This window comes from Magnolia sinica, chromosome 19, assembly GCF_029962835.1.
Source record: "Magnolia sinica isolate HGM2019 chromosome 19, MsV1, whole genome shotgun sequence".
Lineage (NCBI taxonomy): Eukaryota > Viridiplantae > Streptophyta > Magnoliopsida > Magnoliales > Magnoliaceae > Magnolia > Magnolia sinica.
Window position 1 is genome coordinate 17,464,549 of NC_080591.1, and position 19,138 is coordinate 17,483,686.

The 19,138-nt window shown below is 41.0% G+C and overlaps 1 protein-coding gene across 1 annotated transcript in view; it reads right to left on the minus strand.

The window, feature by feature from the left end:
• Window positions 1-19,138, minus strand: part of LOC131234536 (MLO-like protein 4) — a 73,925-nt gene that overhangs the window by 12,356 nt on the left and 42,431 nt on the right. The window contains exons 12-13 of the mRNA XM_058231477.1: window positions 14,379-14,446; window positions 853-913 (exon numbers count right to left, since the gene is read on the minus strand). Of these exons, the coding sequence (XP_058087460.1) occupies window positions 853-913; window positions 14,379-14,446 (129 nt within the window). The remainder of the gene's footprint in view (window positions 1-852; window positions 914-14,378; window positions 14,447-19,138) is intronic.

The following is a 19,138-nucleotide window of genomic DNA, read 5'->3' on the forward strand; positions in this document are numbered from 1 at the left end:
TGAAATAGGAACTGTTCATCTGGTAGGTCATCATGTCTAGAAGCCACAGCTAGAAATTTTCAGCGATTTAACCATCTTTGCCATTGCATAAGTGGTCAGAGGATGGACAACTAAAAATGGTTGGACCATGAAAATGAGCAATATTCCACATTCAACAGAAAAAAAAATGATACCAAGCGGATGGCTAGGATTACTGAATCACCATGATTTCATGTGATGGCATGTTAAACTACAAATGAGACATCAGAGAAGCAAAAGGGAAGATGAATATGGTGGCCTTACCATAAAAGATGGAAAGGTTCAATGATTACACCATTGGTTCCAAACATCTCATTCAAATCTATAGTTTCGTTTGCTTGTTGCAGTTTCCGACTAGGTAACTGTGTGAATTGTCATTCCAAATAATCCCATCCTGATTGTGAACCCCCAACAAGGAAAATATTCAGTGCATGTTTCACACAGGTATTAGCCAGGGAGGTATCACTTTTGGTTTCTTGTACGCATCCGAATTGAAGTTCTGGGGAAGGAATGATAATTCAAGTTCCATGTTGTTTAAATTCACTTGATATAATTTTTTTCGAGATGAATCAATTCTATCTACTTTCAATTGATTCTTTTCAATGTAAAAGTAAGTTCATAGAAAAATATCAGAAACTTTTAAGGTGCCACTACGAAGAGAAGTGATTAGTATCTCATTTTTCATTTTGAATTATACTTTTTAATCATGTTCGCTTTTTATAGGAGCATTTTTGTGAAGTCTACTGGACATTGCAATTTGGAAAGACATATTGGAACTTGATTTATTTTATTTTATTTTGTTAAGATAACTTGACAGTTGAAATTTAAGCAGACCTGTGTAACGATGACGTTGAGAGGCACTGTGCTATAGCTGCACCAAAACTGAATCAGTATCCTGCATTCATCAACAAGGATGTAAGAAGCTCATGATAGGCATGTCAACAGGCTGGGTCACCCCAAGCCAATCTAAAGAAAATGGTCCAACCCTAACCCAAACCCAAAATTAGCTTCAACCTAATTAAAAGTTCGTCATGCCTATATAAGTAATTTCTACATTTATATTAATTGAATGAAACACACACACACACACACACACACACACACACACACACAAAACAAACATTATCATCATCGTGGCACAAGCCTTGTCCAAATTGACCATGTTATTAAAAAACAGTTACGTATCAGCTGGTACATACTTTGTTTGGAGTATCCTCAATATTATACGTATCTCCAACTTGGTGATGCCAATAACACTGGTAGTATCGGAAATTCCAGGTATCAGCCATGTATCGCTAATTATTACCAACATCTTGATATCAGGAATCCCGAAGCAACACTTCATTCCACTCCTTTCATTTATACTCCAAGCATGATTGCTATAATATATACTCCCTTGACCACTTCAAGACAGATCGATCTTAAGAAGATCATTCCCCACGAGATAGGTTAGCGAAGCGTGAGCAGGTGTGGAGAAGGAGACGCCAAACACTTCGGCCTAACGGGAATGAGCAAGGACTCAATGACAAGATGAGGTGCCCCGGGCACCCCCATTTTATAGAAAGAAGGGTCAAAGGTTTTGGCCACTGAAGGATTTATCTTCCTCCGACGACTCGGAAGCTTTCTTTAAGGATGGACGGAAGTCAGTCTCGCCTTTTCACTCGTATCGATGGATAGAGGGATGTTTGGACCTCCCTATGTTGATATGATCCAATCCCACGTAGTGCGCGCACATACATTTTTCAGCTTGCTTCAAAAGCTTATGACTATCTATACTAAAACCTGCCTTGCCTGACCAACTCAAATTTAGTCTGACCTTCCTTCTTCCTTGCCCTCCAAGCTGCTTTCTCCTTCCTCTCCCATTAGCTATTGATTTAGAGCAGCCAAGCCTCAATGAAATGTTGGTTGCTTTATCTATGTCACGCGCATGGTCCTACGTGACGATAGTCCAGCCTTTGAACATGTGTAGGGTATAGTCTTTGAATGAGACCTAGAGGAAGCAGCCCATGAACTCGCAAGAGATGAATTCTTTTACGATTCGCCTGAGGCGAATGTCCCAGTCCTGAAAGACTTTCGAAATTTCCTCCACGACCAAAATCATACTAAGTCATGGGAAAGTCCTACTAAAGTTGCTTTTGCCAATCAAAGTCGTTGCACCCCTACTAATCAAAGGCCCCTTTCGTAAGGTGCCCTTCGCTCCACTAGCCTTAATGCACTTTTAGAATTCAAAGGATGAATCTATACTAATTGTTGCAATACCATGGGACCAAGAATTGCTATTAAAGTCATTAATAACTAATTAATTCCTTATAAGCTTGATTACTGCCTTATAGGGAAACTAATAGGGACAGACACGAAATCATTTCACCCCCATCTCTTAAAGCTTCTGAAAAACGTGAGCGCGCCATTACTATATAGGGTAGACATCACCAATATTTTTTACTATGTAAATTCTAGGTGTCGCTTGTATTGCCAATGTATCGCTAATATGTTTTATTTTGTAAATTCTAGATGTCGCTTGTATTGTCAATGTATCAATGATATTTCGATAATATCACCAATGCATTGATATCGCCAAAAAATCTGTTTATTAAAAAAAATCCATTTTGAAGTTTATATATATATATATATATATATATATATATATATATATATGGGAACATGGTTGTATGTAGTATTCAAATTGTCGACAATAATATCCATAATATCGCGATATTATTGTTATCGCAACACGGGCGATATCGAGACCACAATCTGTCATTTCCTTTCTAGTTTCAACGATTTCTTGGTGAAATATGATGAGTTGTCGATATTCTGAAATATCGATGGATGTTTGGATGGAAGGTTGGAAGGATAGATGCGATGGTTGAACTGATTACTTATGACAACACATTCTTTTAGGCCCTCATTAAATAGAAACTAATTATGTATGCATTCCTTTTGCAAATTTTTTATTCTTATATATACAAATATGTATATTTTAGCATCTCCCAAAGTTTCACTGAAAAATTCAACTCTTTCCCCCATGTTTCCCCAATTTTTTCCCACATTTCCGGTTATCAATGATATCAATATTGTTTCTATATCCCCGGCCAATGAAACTTGTAGCGATACCATACTTCGAACATTGGGTACATAAAGGAAATGTACCCTATTATTGTGATACGGGCCAATATGGCCATAATGGCACATTTACAGAGCCAATATAGCTGTTACAGGCCGATACGGCCATAAAGGGCCCATTTTGAATTTTTTTTATTTTCAATATTCTCTCGTTTTTCCACTTCTTTCTTCATTTCAACTATAAAGGAAGCTTAAAAACTACTTTTAAACTAGATCTAGGCCTATTTTGAGAATCAAAACACAAAATTTGAGTAGAAGTCAATGAATCGAAGCAAAGTGGACCATTTTGGGAAATATCGAAAGTAGTAAACTATAACTTTTTATTTTAATTTTATTTTCATCTTTCTTTTGTTGCATTTACATGTAATGGGCCATAAACCATCAAATCATGCTTGATTTATTTTCGATTAGGGCCTATTTGGCCAACTTTCAACAAGTCAAGTCGACATTGCCCTACAGACATTCTCACCAAAGAATGGCCCATTAAACTATCAAATACATGTCCAAAACCAGAAAAATCACACACATTTGGGATCCTCTTAGTTTTTAGAATTTTAACAATAACTTTTGAGATTCACCCTCCTAATGGCCATTATAAAGCTGATACCTAGGTGATACCATTACGCAATGCCTTTAGTTGATTGAAATTGGCAGACCACTGAGTTTGACTGAACCCAACCCAATAACTAATTGGACCTGAACTTTTAGACTCATCTAGACTTGACACCACTAGGAGTCTAGCCTGAGCCCAAGAGGCAGTTTGTAAGGCTTGAATACCTAACGGGCTTGCCCAACCCATTGGCACCCTTAGCCTTATTATCACTTCAAGAAATTCACCACCCATCCTTGTTGATATTTATCATGAAGTCCTTATAACTGATTTTAATAAGTTGAATAAGCCATTTCTTTGTATTGCTTCCCTCAACATCAATCTTACTTGAAAGAAAATCATCCATTCAATACAAGATAGAAGATATCTTATCATTATGAAACTGTAGAAACACGACAAATTGCCAATTTCTTAATATTTGTCCACTGGAACAGAATAAAATCCATTTCAAATTTTCATATAATTGTAGTAGAATCATGTATTTAAAATTGGTGATTAGTTCATTGTAAAGACCAAATAAACCTTATCACACTCCATTTGGCAATAAATCTTTAACCTTTATAGACATCTTGGAAAAGTTTCCTGTTCTTTGGTCAAGATAAGATAACATCCATTAAGTTTTTCAAAGCAATCCTAGGACATGCTGGAGATTGTCATACAATCACAACAAATAAAGTACCTGAGTTGTACAATTAACAATTTTTTGTGTCATGTTTTATTATGTATAATCAATTTACATTACATAGGTTATGTGTGTGTCTACACACACTCAAAGAGAGAGAGAGAGAGAGAGAGGGTCTCAAGTCCAACTGGTTGGACCACACGTTACACCACATGTTACATTCACCCAGTGGTTGACTTGCAACCTGTTATGTGCATGTGAAATCCAACCCTTCCAATAGGTTGGTCCCATTATGATGATTACCTAGTGAAAAAATACGCCCTATTTACCCATTAGGGGGGGGCGCACTGTGAAAACAATTGTTAGCCATTGATAAATAGTAAAATACAAGTGTGGTGCACTTGATGAGTGTTTGTGGCCTATTTTTGCACAAGGTAATGCTCACGATGGGGAAAACCAATTGGGCAAGTTAGATGTCGCGCACACATGAAAAGTTGGAAGTAATCATTGGGTGGATTGTAACCTGTGTTATACACGCACACATATTTGAAAGATATAAGAAAATTTTATTAAATAAAATAAAGGAAACAACAAGAACAAAAGAAAAGAAAGAGGAACAACTAAGGAAAACAAAGAAAAGCCACTATAAAAACAAGGATAAAAAAGAAAGCTACAAAACTTGAACTAGGGAGCAAGACCCCAAAAACAGACACTAAGGGGGAAAAGACATGGTGATCCGAGGCCGGGAGGCAAGAAGACCAATCCTCTACTTCTCTCAAGATCAAAATCCACACCTTAGCAGAGGAGGATGTATCTTGGAAGGTCCGGAAGTTCCTCCCCTTCTAGATAGCCCAAAAGACAGCTAGGATGAAGAGTTGCCAATGAGCTTTTAGGACCATCCTCCACTAGTGCTATGCCAAACGAAGAGAATGTTGAGAATAGAGCACTATATCACCCAAGGAGTGTGCAAACGATCCAGAATGGCCAACCAAATCCGATAAGCAAATGAACAGTGGATGAACAAGTGGTTGATGGATTCCAAATCCTTTAAACAAACCATGGGGCTCAATGTGAATACCCGAAACAGATAAAGGAGAATTAAATGCTTCGCCACGCGTCCAAGAGAGAGGCAACTTCCCGAAGGAAAGGAGTTGGGATTGACATCATTGTTAGAGGCAGGCGGCTCAAGGCAATTGTGTGTAGAGGTCTCTCTCTTAGTAGGCCACGCTGGCAAGTCACTGACGTAGGGACAGGAGGTTGAGCATTAGTGGTCAGAGCCACACATCTCAACAGGCAATGAAGAGGTGCTATGTGTCGATGGTTCAGAGCCCTTGTCGATGCCATCGCATGATTCATCACTAGAGTCATAAAGAGAGAGGGCCTCGATCAAATAAATCAAACCTGACCAATCGACCACGTGTATGCTTAAAGAATGGAGGGCTGCTTGAGGCATCGGTCATAAATATTGCCCTCGTCGTTAGAGGGAGGAGGTGACAACATTGGGGTACACTTTTGCTAGGAGAGAGATCCAAAAGGACTAGCTGCATATCTTGGTTCACCACCTGTCATGGAGAGATCTCTCACTAATCCGAGTGGCACATGTGCTAGGATCTCTCTAACAAGACAAGTTAGTGTTGGCTTCATCAGTCTTGATAGGGGAAAGGCAGTGGGGATGTGGCACCTGATCAACAGGGGGGGGGGGGGGGGGGGGGAGGGGGGGTGATTTTAAGATTTGCACTAGACAAAACTAGGTCCATAAATGGGCCATGTGGATGGAAGAGGTGGGCCACAAGAGGATGGTTGGATGGGTAGGTCCATAGACGGGCCATGTTGATGGAAGAGGTGGGCCACAAGAGGATAGTTGGATGGGTAGGGTGCAGGTAGGGCAAGAGAGTGGGATGGTTGATTAAGGTGGGATACAAGAGAGACATGTGGGAGACAGAGGGCTAAGATGGGACACAGGGGGGCACATGTCTGCTATTAACCACTCGAGCTAGAATCGGTGCCTTGTAGGAGCTCTACACCAATAGGGAATGACATTGTAACAAGTCTCTGGCCTTCTGAACTGCAGATACCACCAGAATCACCCTCTCGGTATCTCTAACCATAACAAGATATCGAAACGGTTAGACCCAACTGAAACAAGAATCTTGGAGGGAGTGGGGAGAAGATTTTTTTTCCTAATAAGGATGCAAGCAAAACGGAGCTCCCACCTAGATTTTGTTGCCGGTCAACTAGGACCTCGTCGATGCAGGGTCGTAAGGTCAACATGAAGTCTTTGTTCTAGAGCTCGACTGATATGCCTTGGAAGAGGTAGCAAAGGTTGACGTTGCTAACGTTGCTGAGAATGGAGAAGTCCGCCCATTTATGACCAAGGGCTTGAGGGCGAAGCAACCAACTTGGAGATTGCAACTATTCACTAGCTAGGCTGAGATATCAACAAAGGAAACCCCTTTTCGACAAGTGACAGCCAGACTCCATTGAAACACCTCCACCGACTCATCAATGAGAGATTGGTCCATAGAAACCTTAAGACCCGAGATGCTAGTAATCCAACAAATCTGGGGCTCACTCATAGGAGTTGAGGCTTCAACTCCAACTTTGGGGGGGGGGGGGAGTCTTTGAAGGAGCGACCATGGGTCCAAAGACTACCACTAGAAGCCTTGTTTCCAACAATAGGACATTGTGGGATACCTTTAGTAGTGAGCTCCTCATCTTTCCTCATTGGGCCTTGGGTGATTGAGTTCAGATCGAACAAGCATTTTGAACAGAAATCCTCGAACCGTTAAAGCCTGACTAGTGGAGGGATATGGCTCTGGCTCGGGCTTTGAATTCTCAAAGTCTAGTCAAACAAAGGCGAAACTATGGCTAATGGAGGAGCCTTTTGATGCGGACATCAATGGTGCACCCTTTAGAGTATACCAAAGGAGAAGGCGTCGCCGACAGAGTACCGGAGTGAAGGAGTTAATGTGGATGGACGTCAGGTCCATTGGACCCATTTTCTGACGTGCTATGAGTGCAGGAGCGGCATAACTGCACCTTGACCGCAGGCCTATGTAATGAATTTCACACCTTGTCGTGCGAGTGTTTTTAGTTTTAGGCATTTTTTTTGTTCTTTTCCTTATTTTCAGGGGCTTTAGTGCACTTTTTTACTTTTTTCATCTTTTTGTTATTTTCCTTGTTTTCAGATACTTTAGTGCACTTTTAATTTTTTCATAGCTTATATATACACTGTGAGAAACCTTATTTTATTATTATTGAATGAATAGGAATTTGTATGTTTCATTCCTCTTTTATCAAAGAGATTAGGGTTTCAGGATTGACCCTTGGGTGTTGAGGATTCCACCCGGTTTTTAGATTTCCTTCTTTCCAGATCTTTGAGGTGCAGGAAAAGGTAAGAACCAACGTCTTCTTTTCTTTAATGCCCTAAAATTCGTACCCCCTGTCATCTCGAACACATCTCTCTTCATTTCTTTCGTTCCTCTCGGATTTCCCTTTTGGTTTGAACGGAAAAGAGGGATGGCTAGTCAGGAGAATCGAATCCCAACTTGATTGTGGACTGGCTTATGATAGATTTGGGATATCCCTAGGTCCTCCATTTTTACTGTTTGCATGATTCTATGCTACGGGGCATGATCCTGACGAAATGATTTCATCTCTGTGTTAAGATTTGCTTAATCAACTTGATTGATAACAATTAGTTGCCTCATTTTATTATTTGAATCTCTCCAACCTGATTATGCATGCATATATGGTTAAGCCATCACATGTCCCTGCATCACCTTTACACTTTAGGATGGCCTCATCTTTACTAAACACCGAAAAAAATTGTATTCATCCTACTCAGGTGGGAAGTTGGCAAGGAACAATGTGGGGAAGGGGGGTTGCTTAGATGGGAGGCTTGGCAGGATCGAGGGAAAGCGCAAAGAAAAAAGTGTCCAACCATCGTCCTCCCAGGGAATTGATAGGGGGGGCTTACCAAGGATACCATGATGACCATTCCAAGGCTAAGCGGGAGCTCTAGAATTATAACCCTTGCTTGCTTGGGGAATCACTGTAACGTCTCGGAAAAATCCGTACAAGGACCCGAGTACCACCTCAGGCAGAAATCACCCAGGACCGAAACCTTTAGAAATTTGGTTAGTATTAGCAAGTGCTAAACTAGAGTACTTATGAAATTAGCACTAATCACTTTAAATATGATCTGTAAGACCCAAACCGTGCAGTATCATTGACGCTACATTACCCTGAAATCTAGAATCCATCCCTAAACCCGGTTGCTCTCGGGAGCATACCGAAACTCCGTATCGGACCTGGACCGCACGTCGAAAGTCCGATGACCGCAAAACTATACAGTTATGACCGCATTACTGGACTTGACAACCCCCTCGGAAATCAAGTCTTAATTGTGTCTAGAAATGCATAATGAGCCCGGAGCAAAGTGTGTGAGAAACGTGAATATCTTTAGAAATGAAACCCGAATTTAAGTAATCTGAGTCGTGTCGCTTGCGGGCCAAATATAAGGATTCAGACCGTCAGATTCAGACCCAAATACACCCTCGGATCAGGAGAAATGTCCCACACATGTCGATGTACTTGTGGCCCTGATCGAGTGACCGTGACCGTTGAACTGAAATTGGTCCGCCACGGTCGATCTGCAAACTCGATCGAAGCGAAAACTCAGCCTAACCTAGATCCAATGTCAGGGAGCTTAAGCCCGACAGCACGTGGAAAAGGGGCCACCAGAAGTGCTCCGTTGGGCTAAAACAGACACCCTTTGGATATAACCTAAGTATACCTTGGCCCTAGGGCCATTTCCATCAGTCCTGGGCCTATATAAGGACCTTAAACCCTCTCTCTCTCTCTCAGCTCATACAAATTTGAGAAACCTTAGGGGAGAGAGGAGAGAAAAGAGAAGGAAAAAGAGAGAAAGTGAGAGTGAGAGTTGGAGATTCTTCCTGGGATTTGATCCCGCTATTCCACGCACTCAACCACCATTCCTACATCGCTATTCCGGCGATTCCGGTTCTGTACTTAGGTAAAAAATCCTAACCCTAATCTTGTCTTAGAAATCCAAATAGAGATATCGACGAAATAGATAATCTATTTCGTGATTCAGGTAGTTGTTGTGCCGTAGACGAGGATTTAGTGTTCAAACTGAGTTCGTTACAAGTCTACCGGCGAAAGGTGCGGACTATAAATGTTTAGGTTATGGTTTTCAAGGCTTTCAATGTCAGTTAATGATTTATGACTGACTTGAATTGCTATCACATGCTTAGACACGATATTTCCCGCACTTTACACATATATGAACTATGTTGAATATAGTACATTCTTGTGTTTGTTGATATGATTGAATGAGTATGGAATTTGGATTCGCGCTTGCCATGATTATCCGTCGTGGATATATGGTTGTTGTATATGTGACAACTCCGTGGTGAAAGGGTTTGCCCTAACACCTGTTATAACCAACATACGTCATGTATGTTGAAGTGTGTAGACTAAGTGTTTGTTTAAATGTCTGAATGAATATGGAATTATGATTAGTACCTGTTATGATGGATGTTTGGTAATACATGATCGTTGTATGTGTTGCAACTCCTATGTGAAAGGATTTGCTATAATATACGTTTTAAGTAAATTAATTTATGTATGGGATATGTGTAGTGTAAGTGTTTGATAAAACGCCTGTATGAGGAAATGCTTGTTTAAATGTTTGAAATGAGGGTGTTGAGACAGGATTCTCAATCCCCTTCTCTATAACAATAGTTTCCTTTATGTAACCTATCTTCCTACTATGTGATTTATGAAAGTAATGTCTAGGTAAGATAACATGTGTACTATGTGTTTCAAGAAATGCTAAATGCTTGAAATGGTTGAACTGTTGTGTAATGCTGCTATGCATATCATATGTGATATATAAACTGCAACTGAGTGTGATTGAGACTATGACTTAGTCCAGGCAATCGGTAACAGATCTCGATTAGGTGGCTGAGGTTGTTTTCGCCACACAAGACGCGTTCGATGAACCCGAGTCGTACTTTGGTTGTCGGCAGTGGTTAGGCCACACGGAGCGCTTACGCCCTTCATGTTGATCAACTCGAGGTGTGCTCGTACTAGTCGAGCTCGTCAAGTAACCCGATTGACCCAATGTATGTTCCCCATGTATGGACGCCACTGCTTGAATCTAAAGTACCAAACTCACCAGTGAAAACCCCTTTAACCTTGGTACCTCGATCCGCTAAGACTCATGAGCCGGGCATGGTGGTATGGGACACCGTGGTCGAGCTGTCGGCCTACGCTGGGGTGACGAGCCTCCCCGTAGTGTCCAGTGAGCAACACAGCCTCGTGAGCCAAATACAGTGGTATGAGACACTATATTCAAGCCGTCGGCCTACACTAATAAGGTGACGAGCCCTTTGTAGTGACCTCGAGCGTACGCTAAGACTGCGTAGAGGCGACGAGCCCTTACATAGCAACAAAAGTACATATTAGGTCTACACTGATAAGGTGACGAGCCCTTTGCAGTGACCTAGAACCGTAACAACGTATGAGATTTACTAGGACTGACGACCCTAGAATGGATCATCGTTTGGGAATTGATATAAGGGAGGTACCTTAGCTTCCCAATCCTGCTGTATGAAAAGGACTAATAAGAACTTGGTAATCACGCTCATGCACCGCACTGCATGTGCCGTTTGGCGTTGAGTAGAGAGCACGAGGAAGTGACTGACATGCGCGACCGTTAGATGAAGATCGCAGAGGGAGTGCAGACGAGGGCATGCATCATTTATACATACCATTCTTGCATTAATCAGAGTACCTAGGGATGTTTGATTGTATTGTTTTATCATTACTGCTTGACTGAATTGAGAACATGTTAACCTTTGCTTTATTGTTCCATTGAGTTGATCACTCACTCCCACGTTACGGGATTGTGTTTTAAACACCAACCAGACTCTGTCTTAGTTGCAGATGGAGACCCGACTGATGAGGCAGAAGCGGACTTCACAGACGATGAGGATGCTTTCTCATATATGCAGTATCCAGGAGGGTTTATATAGACCGTCCTGATCGGCGGGGCTTCAGGGTTATACTTGTAGTAGACTATTACATTTTTTGACATTTTGTATTTTAAGGCAATACATGTAATTATTGACCTGGCAATGCATACATACTTTGGGGACCTATACTGATTTATAAAGTTATACATATTTGAGTTAGTCTTCCGCTTGCGTATTACAACTGTCCCTGGATTATGTTTTGCTGATTTGACTTAATCTTATTCATGTTTTATGCACCAATACAGACAACATTTAATCATCATTAAATATGTTGCATAAGTGATGCGTTGGAACTTGGGAGTTGGACTTCTACTCGACCCCTGATTTTCAGGGCATTACAATCACTTTCCTGGCTCTTTCATCAATGGAACTACTCCTAGACCTCCTTCGAGAACCCCCCCAATCGGGAGGTCTTCTGGGAGGGGAAGAAGTCGGGATGCGAGAGTGATGTGGTCTTGTTGAGGAGTCAACCTCCAAGAACTTTCTCAATCAGGGCCTGCTGAGGAGTTGACTTCCAAGAACTTCGAGATGGTGACCCTCACTAGAATGCCCAAGAGGTCTTGAGTCTCAAAACTTCTCTTTCCCCTTTGGATTGACTCCTCCAATGTCTCTTTGATTGCCTCTTCTCCTCTGCGAGTCTTCTCTATGATCTCTTGACCTCGGGATCTCAATTGCTCTCATATTCTCTCTTGGTTGCTCTCTGTTTCAATCTGAATCTCCCTCATGGTCTCATGTCAAGAAACTTGAGGGCTCTTGGTTGCTCTTTTAGGTAAGTATTTTTGTCACAATGCCCTCACTAGGGATCGAAGATGGAGATGTAGTATGTACACACACACATGTGTGTGTGTATGTGTGTGTGTGTGTGTGTCATCTTCAACTCGTTCGTTCTGATAAACCTATGTATTAGACTATTAGATAGTGCTTGATTGTAATCGACATATGTAATAGTCTATTAGATTGCGCCGATGGGAGTTTTGTGCTCTCATTGTTCCATCATGAATAGCCGAAGCGAATTAATTGGGGGTAAGGCTTGGATTAGAGGCATGAGTGATGATGGTGATATATCATCTTCATCCAAGCTTTATCCCAACTAATTGGAGTCGGCTACACAAATCATGTTTTGCCATTCTAGTCTATTAAGGATCATATCCTTAAACTTCTATTTATTGGGTTCTAAGATCATCAAATCATTTCTTACCACCTCCACTCACATCCTTCTGGGCCTTCCCACCACCCTTTTATAGCCTTCAACTTGAACCAACTCACTCCTAATGTTGCAACTCTTGGTCTCCAATACACATGGCCAAACCATCTAAGACTATTTTTCCTCATCCTCTTATCTACTAGGGCTACTACAAAGTTCCATCGAATGCATTTATTTCTAATTTTATCTTTCCTTGTCTTGCCAGTAATCAATCTCAACATCCTCATTTCAGCTGGACTTATTCTATGAATGTGTTGTTTCTTGAGTACCCAACATTCTGTACCATAAAGCATGGCTTCTCTAATAGTTGTCTTATAAAATCTTACCCTTAGTTTGATTGGTATGAGGTCATCACATAAAACTAGAGGCACGTTTGCCCTCCATCAACAGAACTCCAATTCCATCAGCAACATCCGTCTCAACATCTCCATTCTCATGAGTTACCAACCTAAGATATTGGAAATGGTCATTTTGGGGTACTTGGCCATCAATCTTAACTAATTCCTCATTTCCAATCCTCTCACTATGAAAATTGCATTCCATGCACCGTCTTTGTCAGTATAATTTTAACACATTTAGATTCTAAAGTATCTCTCATAGTTTTAGCTCTGCATTTACCTCCACCATTGTCTCGCAAATCAAAATTGTGTCATGTGCATGCCATGGAATATTTTTCCTACAAATGCCTAGTTAGTTCATCCATAACCAATGCAAAAAGATATAGACTCAACATCGACCCTTGGTGTAGATCTACTAAATTGAAAACTCACTTAACTCTCCACTAGTGGTTGTCACTTTAGTTGCAACTCCCTCGTACATGTGCTTATATCATGTGTATTCACATACTGATTTTTATATATTTCAAATTAGGTGCACGAATCTTTCAGCTAAGTGTTAATCTTGCTTAGAATCACACTTTATAGTTAGCTAATATCTTGAAACAGGTTCCTCCCTGCTCCATACCCAAATATGTTGTTACTTCGCTTCACGCTTACTATGACTATTATCTGTATTCATCAATGAAAATTTTCCTCTTTATGAAGAAAGCGTTGGTAGTGGAATGTAATCACTGGATATACAACCACCAAGCAGGGATCTGCTTTGGCCCCTTTTCCTTCAAATGAATGTGTTAATAGCTTCAATGACATACCGGAATGCTTGAAGCGGTAACTATTTCTCCAGATAGGAATGAAGATAAAATCTACAGGCTGGCTTCTTATTGCCTCTTCTTGATTCCATCAATAATGATCTTGTTAACATGGGTGAGGATTCTTCACCCAAGTTCTGACTTCATATGTGGAACAACCCACAAAAGGAAATATGGACAACATTAGAAGCGTTGATGGATCATTCCAAGGCGCTCCCATTATATTTGTATACAATACCATGTTGACTTGGATGTATTTGTTAATAACTTTCTGTTATGATGAAATAGATAAACAAACACTTGTAAGACCAACTAAAAATCTAAAATACTTTTGATATTAGAAATTGAGTGAACCAAAAACAAAATGGGGAAAAATACTTGAAGGTCCCCAAGAGGCTGATGCACACTAACACATGCAACTTTCAAATAACTTCAAGCAATCTTTTTGTATTATTCTGTTACTGAAGTGGGTTGGAATGAATAGACTGTGATATCACTTCTTGTTCTTTTCACTACATTTGCATGGTCACAGATATATGAATGCATCATGCATGAACATAAAATCGAAATCTCTTGCAAATGAGACATACCCAGAAACCAAACGAATGGAAACCATTAAATGGTTCTTCATGAAACATGATTGCACCTCTATACGCCACTGGACAAAGAAACAAATGATTATAGTTCAAGTTGGAATCAAACTGGAAGAAATATAAAAACTTGCCAAAATGTCTTCATAAAAATATATAACATGTGAGCAAACCAAGGAAGACATGGTTTCTACACCAATTCTCTTGAATGTAAGATGATTTAGACTATATTATTTTGTTCCAAATCATATATAAAAGAAATACGTTAATTTAAAGGAAAGAAAGAAATGACTGTATGTTGAGGACAAGTAAATACAGAGCATGGTTGTAGAACTAGCAGTAGTAGAATGTTGAATATCATTACTACCCGCTGAGGGAAAAGACATGTATACAAGTGGTTATTGGAGTTTCTCTTTCCGATTGAAGATCAAATAGTTAGAATGTTCACTCTTTGCTATTCCGGTTTCTTCCTTTCAATATCAACATATTTGGAGGATTGTTGAAAATGTAGTACACAATGGAGGAAATAAGGAATTTTTAGATGAAAATGACATATTTGTGGGTTCAAATCTTGGCTGGAACAGTCAAGGGGGGCGGACTGCCATCAAGATGTAATGAAGTTACATCCAAAATTCAAATCGAAGATTTGCACCTCCAAGTGGTGAAGAGATCTCTTTTCCTGGGCTAAAATATCCAAGAAATATAGATCCTATGTTGACATGGTGTCTCTTCCGTAGTGACTCATTTGCTTGTTCAAGACATACATACTGATGCAAGACAATTAACCACTTGCTCTAAAGGCTCGAACTGTTAGAGTATACCGAATTAATCCCTTTATCTCATAACCCAGGCCCCACATCTCATGGGTTAGGACCTCGGCTGAACCCCCCTTATGGGCTCGTGGGCCCTAAATCACATGGGCCACCCACCCCGAGTGTGTCCCCGCATCCCACGGGCTACCCCACTCGAGCCCGGTGTAAAATGCCCCTGCATTAATCACCCCTAGTGAGGAGTCTCGAACACGAGACCTCCCCCAGATCACATGGGTCACCCACTCAGTGTTCGAAGTATCGGTATCGCTACAGGTTTCGATGGCCAGGGATACAAAAACAATATCGATATCGCCAATAATATCGTTGATAACCAGAAATGCGAGGAAACATGGGAAAACGGTGGAATTTTTAGCGAAACTTCAGGAGATGTTAAAATGTACATATTTGCATATTTAGAAATAAAAAATTTGTAAAAAGAAAGCATACATAATAAGTTTCCATTTAATGGGGCCTTAAAAGCATATGTTGTTGTAAGAAATCAGTCCAACCATCCCATCCAGCCTATTTAACCATCCAACCTTTCATCCAAACATCCATCGACATTGCAAAATATCAACAACACATGATATTTCACCAAGAAATCATCAACAATTAGAAAGGAAATGAAAGATTGTGGTTTCAATATCGCGCATGTTGCGATATCGATAATATCGAGGTATTATTAATATTATCAATGACAAATTGAACACTACGTACAACCATGTGCCCATGAAAAGAAAATTGGAATACAAATTCTTCTAATAAACAAAATTCTGATGATATCAATACGTTGGCGATATTATTGAAATATCGTCGATACACTTATGATATAAGCATTACCTAGAATTTACATAGTAAAAAATATTGGCGATACATTGGCAATATTGATGCACTAGCAATACAAGCGACACCTAGAATTTACATAATTGAAAATATTGACGATTACATTAGCGATATCGATACATTGGCGATACTTAGCAATACATTGTTAATATCTGAAATTTCTGATACTACCAGCGTTATCGGTATCGCTGAGCTGGAGATAAACATAATATCGGAGATATTTCGATAATATCGGAGATAATTCGAACACTGCACCCACCCCGAGTGTGTCCGTGCATCCCACGGGCGACCCCACTCGAGCCCAGTGTGAAAATGCCCTTGCATTAATCACCCCCGGTGAGGAGTCTTGAACATGAGACCTCCCGTTCTGATACCAATTTGATGCAGGACAATTAACCACTTGCTCTAAAAGCTCGAACTGTTAGAGTATGGCGAATTAATCCATTTATCTCATAGCCTAGGCCCCACATCTCATGGGTTAGGAACTCAGCCGATCCCCCTCGTGGGCTCACAGGCCCCAAATCACATGGGCCACCCACACTGAGTGTGTTCCCCCATCCCACAAGCTATCCCACTCGAGTACGGTGTGAAATGCTCCTTCAGTAATCAAATTTGATGCAGGACATGAAATTAAATATGACATGTAAGATTTCAAGCTTTAGATCATATCAATTTTAAACAATCACAAAATTCCAAGTCCCACATGCGATCAAACATTCAATAAGGGGAATCTATGGGGATCCAAGCCTACACAAGTTTAGGGCTAGATCAACTAAAATTATAAACCAAACAATGCCCAAAGGAGTTTAAGATTCATTCATTCTTGCAGAGGATTATTCCCGAATTCAAGAGATTCACTATGTTTCAATTCGAGGGAAATCTAGGGTTTGCAAATTTGGGAATACTTGAGATCTGGGATTATCTAGGGTTAAGGCCTTGGATTTAAGGCGAGAGAGGAGAGCAATTGAGGAAAGATGGAACCTGAGGTGATCCACGTGCGTGGACAGCAACCAGGCCTAGGCGCACGTGCGTGATTGCTTGTCCGCACGTGTGTGGGGCCCACAAAATCGGAAAACAATTCCTAGGGTAGGATCGGCCAGGGGAGGCCCACTTTCATACCAAAATTTGTCACGATCCGCTGCCTAGTTTGTGCGTGGTGCTCTGCCGAAGTTTCAGCCCCTTTGATGGGCCAGAATCTGAAAATCTGCTGTGGAGGAGAACTTGGGTACAAGAAAGGGTGAATTTGAAGATGGGAGGGTTGTGGAAGATGATGGATGTGGGATGTAGGAAGTGAGGATGATTTGGGATGATTGTGGCTTCACACCACGGTAGTTAGCCCTTCGAGGAAGGGGGGTTTTGCACCCAATTAGATTCTTCAACTTAGAGAGATAGAGAAGAAAAAAAACGCAGAATTTTTATTCATGAAACTTCATTGAAAAATACCTACATGGGGTTGTCTATTTATAAGAAAACCCTAAACCCCAAAAGCCAATTTTATCCTTGCGCCATACGCGCACACTAATACTTAGAGATGAAGTAGCTAAAATAATAATTAATCTACGCAATCAAAACCGTTCATGATGTTTCTAATAACAATAATAGCCAAAACTCAAAATCCTAGATCATCTAGGGTAGCGGGCCATGATCATGAGATCCAATGGTAGAATTCATATGATAATCGGGTCCACTCCAATGCTCCATAGCACAACCCCCTAACTAAGATGTCTTCCATAAACGCCGTCGTCAATCCAGATCGATAGTGAGGCCCTCCTCCTCCTTCAGTACGTGCGTAATGTGGGGGGCATGCGCGTGCGCATGATGTCCCCATTAACTCTCCCCGAATGCAAAGGTTTCACTACTGGCGAAACAAAACTCCTTAACCGTTCCAAGATGTCAGGATCAAGTCTCCGAAGCTCCTCCTCGGTGAGCCACGTACTATCTGAAGTTGGGCGTGACTTCCACTTGACCAGGAACTTTTGAAAGTCGTCGTCCGACGTCGATACTATCTGATGGTCCAAAATATTCTCTATCTTCTCTCTGGGTGTGGGAAGGGTAGGTATGGGAGGTAGAGGCTGGGAAGATGGGTCAGGAAGGAGCCATGGATCAAGGGAAAGGTCTGGGGAATCAGGATGGTTAGGTGAAAAGCTGGACAATGTATCAGTGGTCCCCTAAAATGTAACTAGATCCTCCACATTGAATGTGAAACTAATTCCCATGGAAAGTGGAAGATCTACCACATACGCATTGAGACCGTTTCGTTTTATAATTTTGAATGGTCCAACGCTACGCGCATGTAATTTACGAACGGCTCCCTGAGGGTACTGTTCTGGCCTAATGCGGACCATCACAGAGTCCCCTACATTGAATTCCTTGAATCGTTTATGTTGGGCTATAGAAATTTTGAAATATTCATTATTAGTATTGATCTTTCACCTGATTTCTTGATGCAATGAATAAATGTGACGTGCAAAGGACTCTGCAGACTCTGATGGCCTATGGGACAGGGACAAGATCAATAGGCTTCCTAGGTTTATAACCAGTAACGACTTCAAAAGGACTTAAACCAGTGGATCTATTGACAGAACTATTAAATGCAAACTCGGCGATAAGTAGTGCAGTGTCCCACGTCCTGGTGTGCTCCCCCGCTAAACACCTGAGCAAATTTCCTAGGCTCCTATTGACCACCTCAGTCTGACCATCGGTCTGAGGGTGATAGGCAGAAGAAAATTGGAGTCTAGTACTCATCATATGCCATAGTATCTTCCAAAAATAACTCATGAATCGTACGTCACGGTCAGACACTATGGTTTTGAGTAACCCATGAAGCTTGACAACCTCACTAAAGAACAACTTGGCAACATGAGATGCGTTAAAGGTCTTCGAACAAGGAAGTGGACCATTTTAGAAAAACGGTCCACGACAACACATGGAATCGTGTTTCCGAATAGTCTTGGGGAGCCCAAGCACGAAGTCCATACTGATGTCCTGCCAATGGGCGAATGGAACTGGCAAAGGTGTGTATAGCCCCATATTCTGTTTTTTCTGCTTTGCCAGTTGACAAGTACGACATTGCTCTATAATTTTGGTCACATCTCGCTTGAGGCT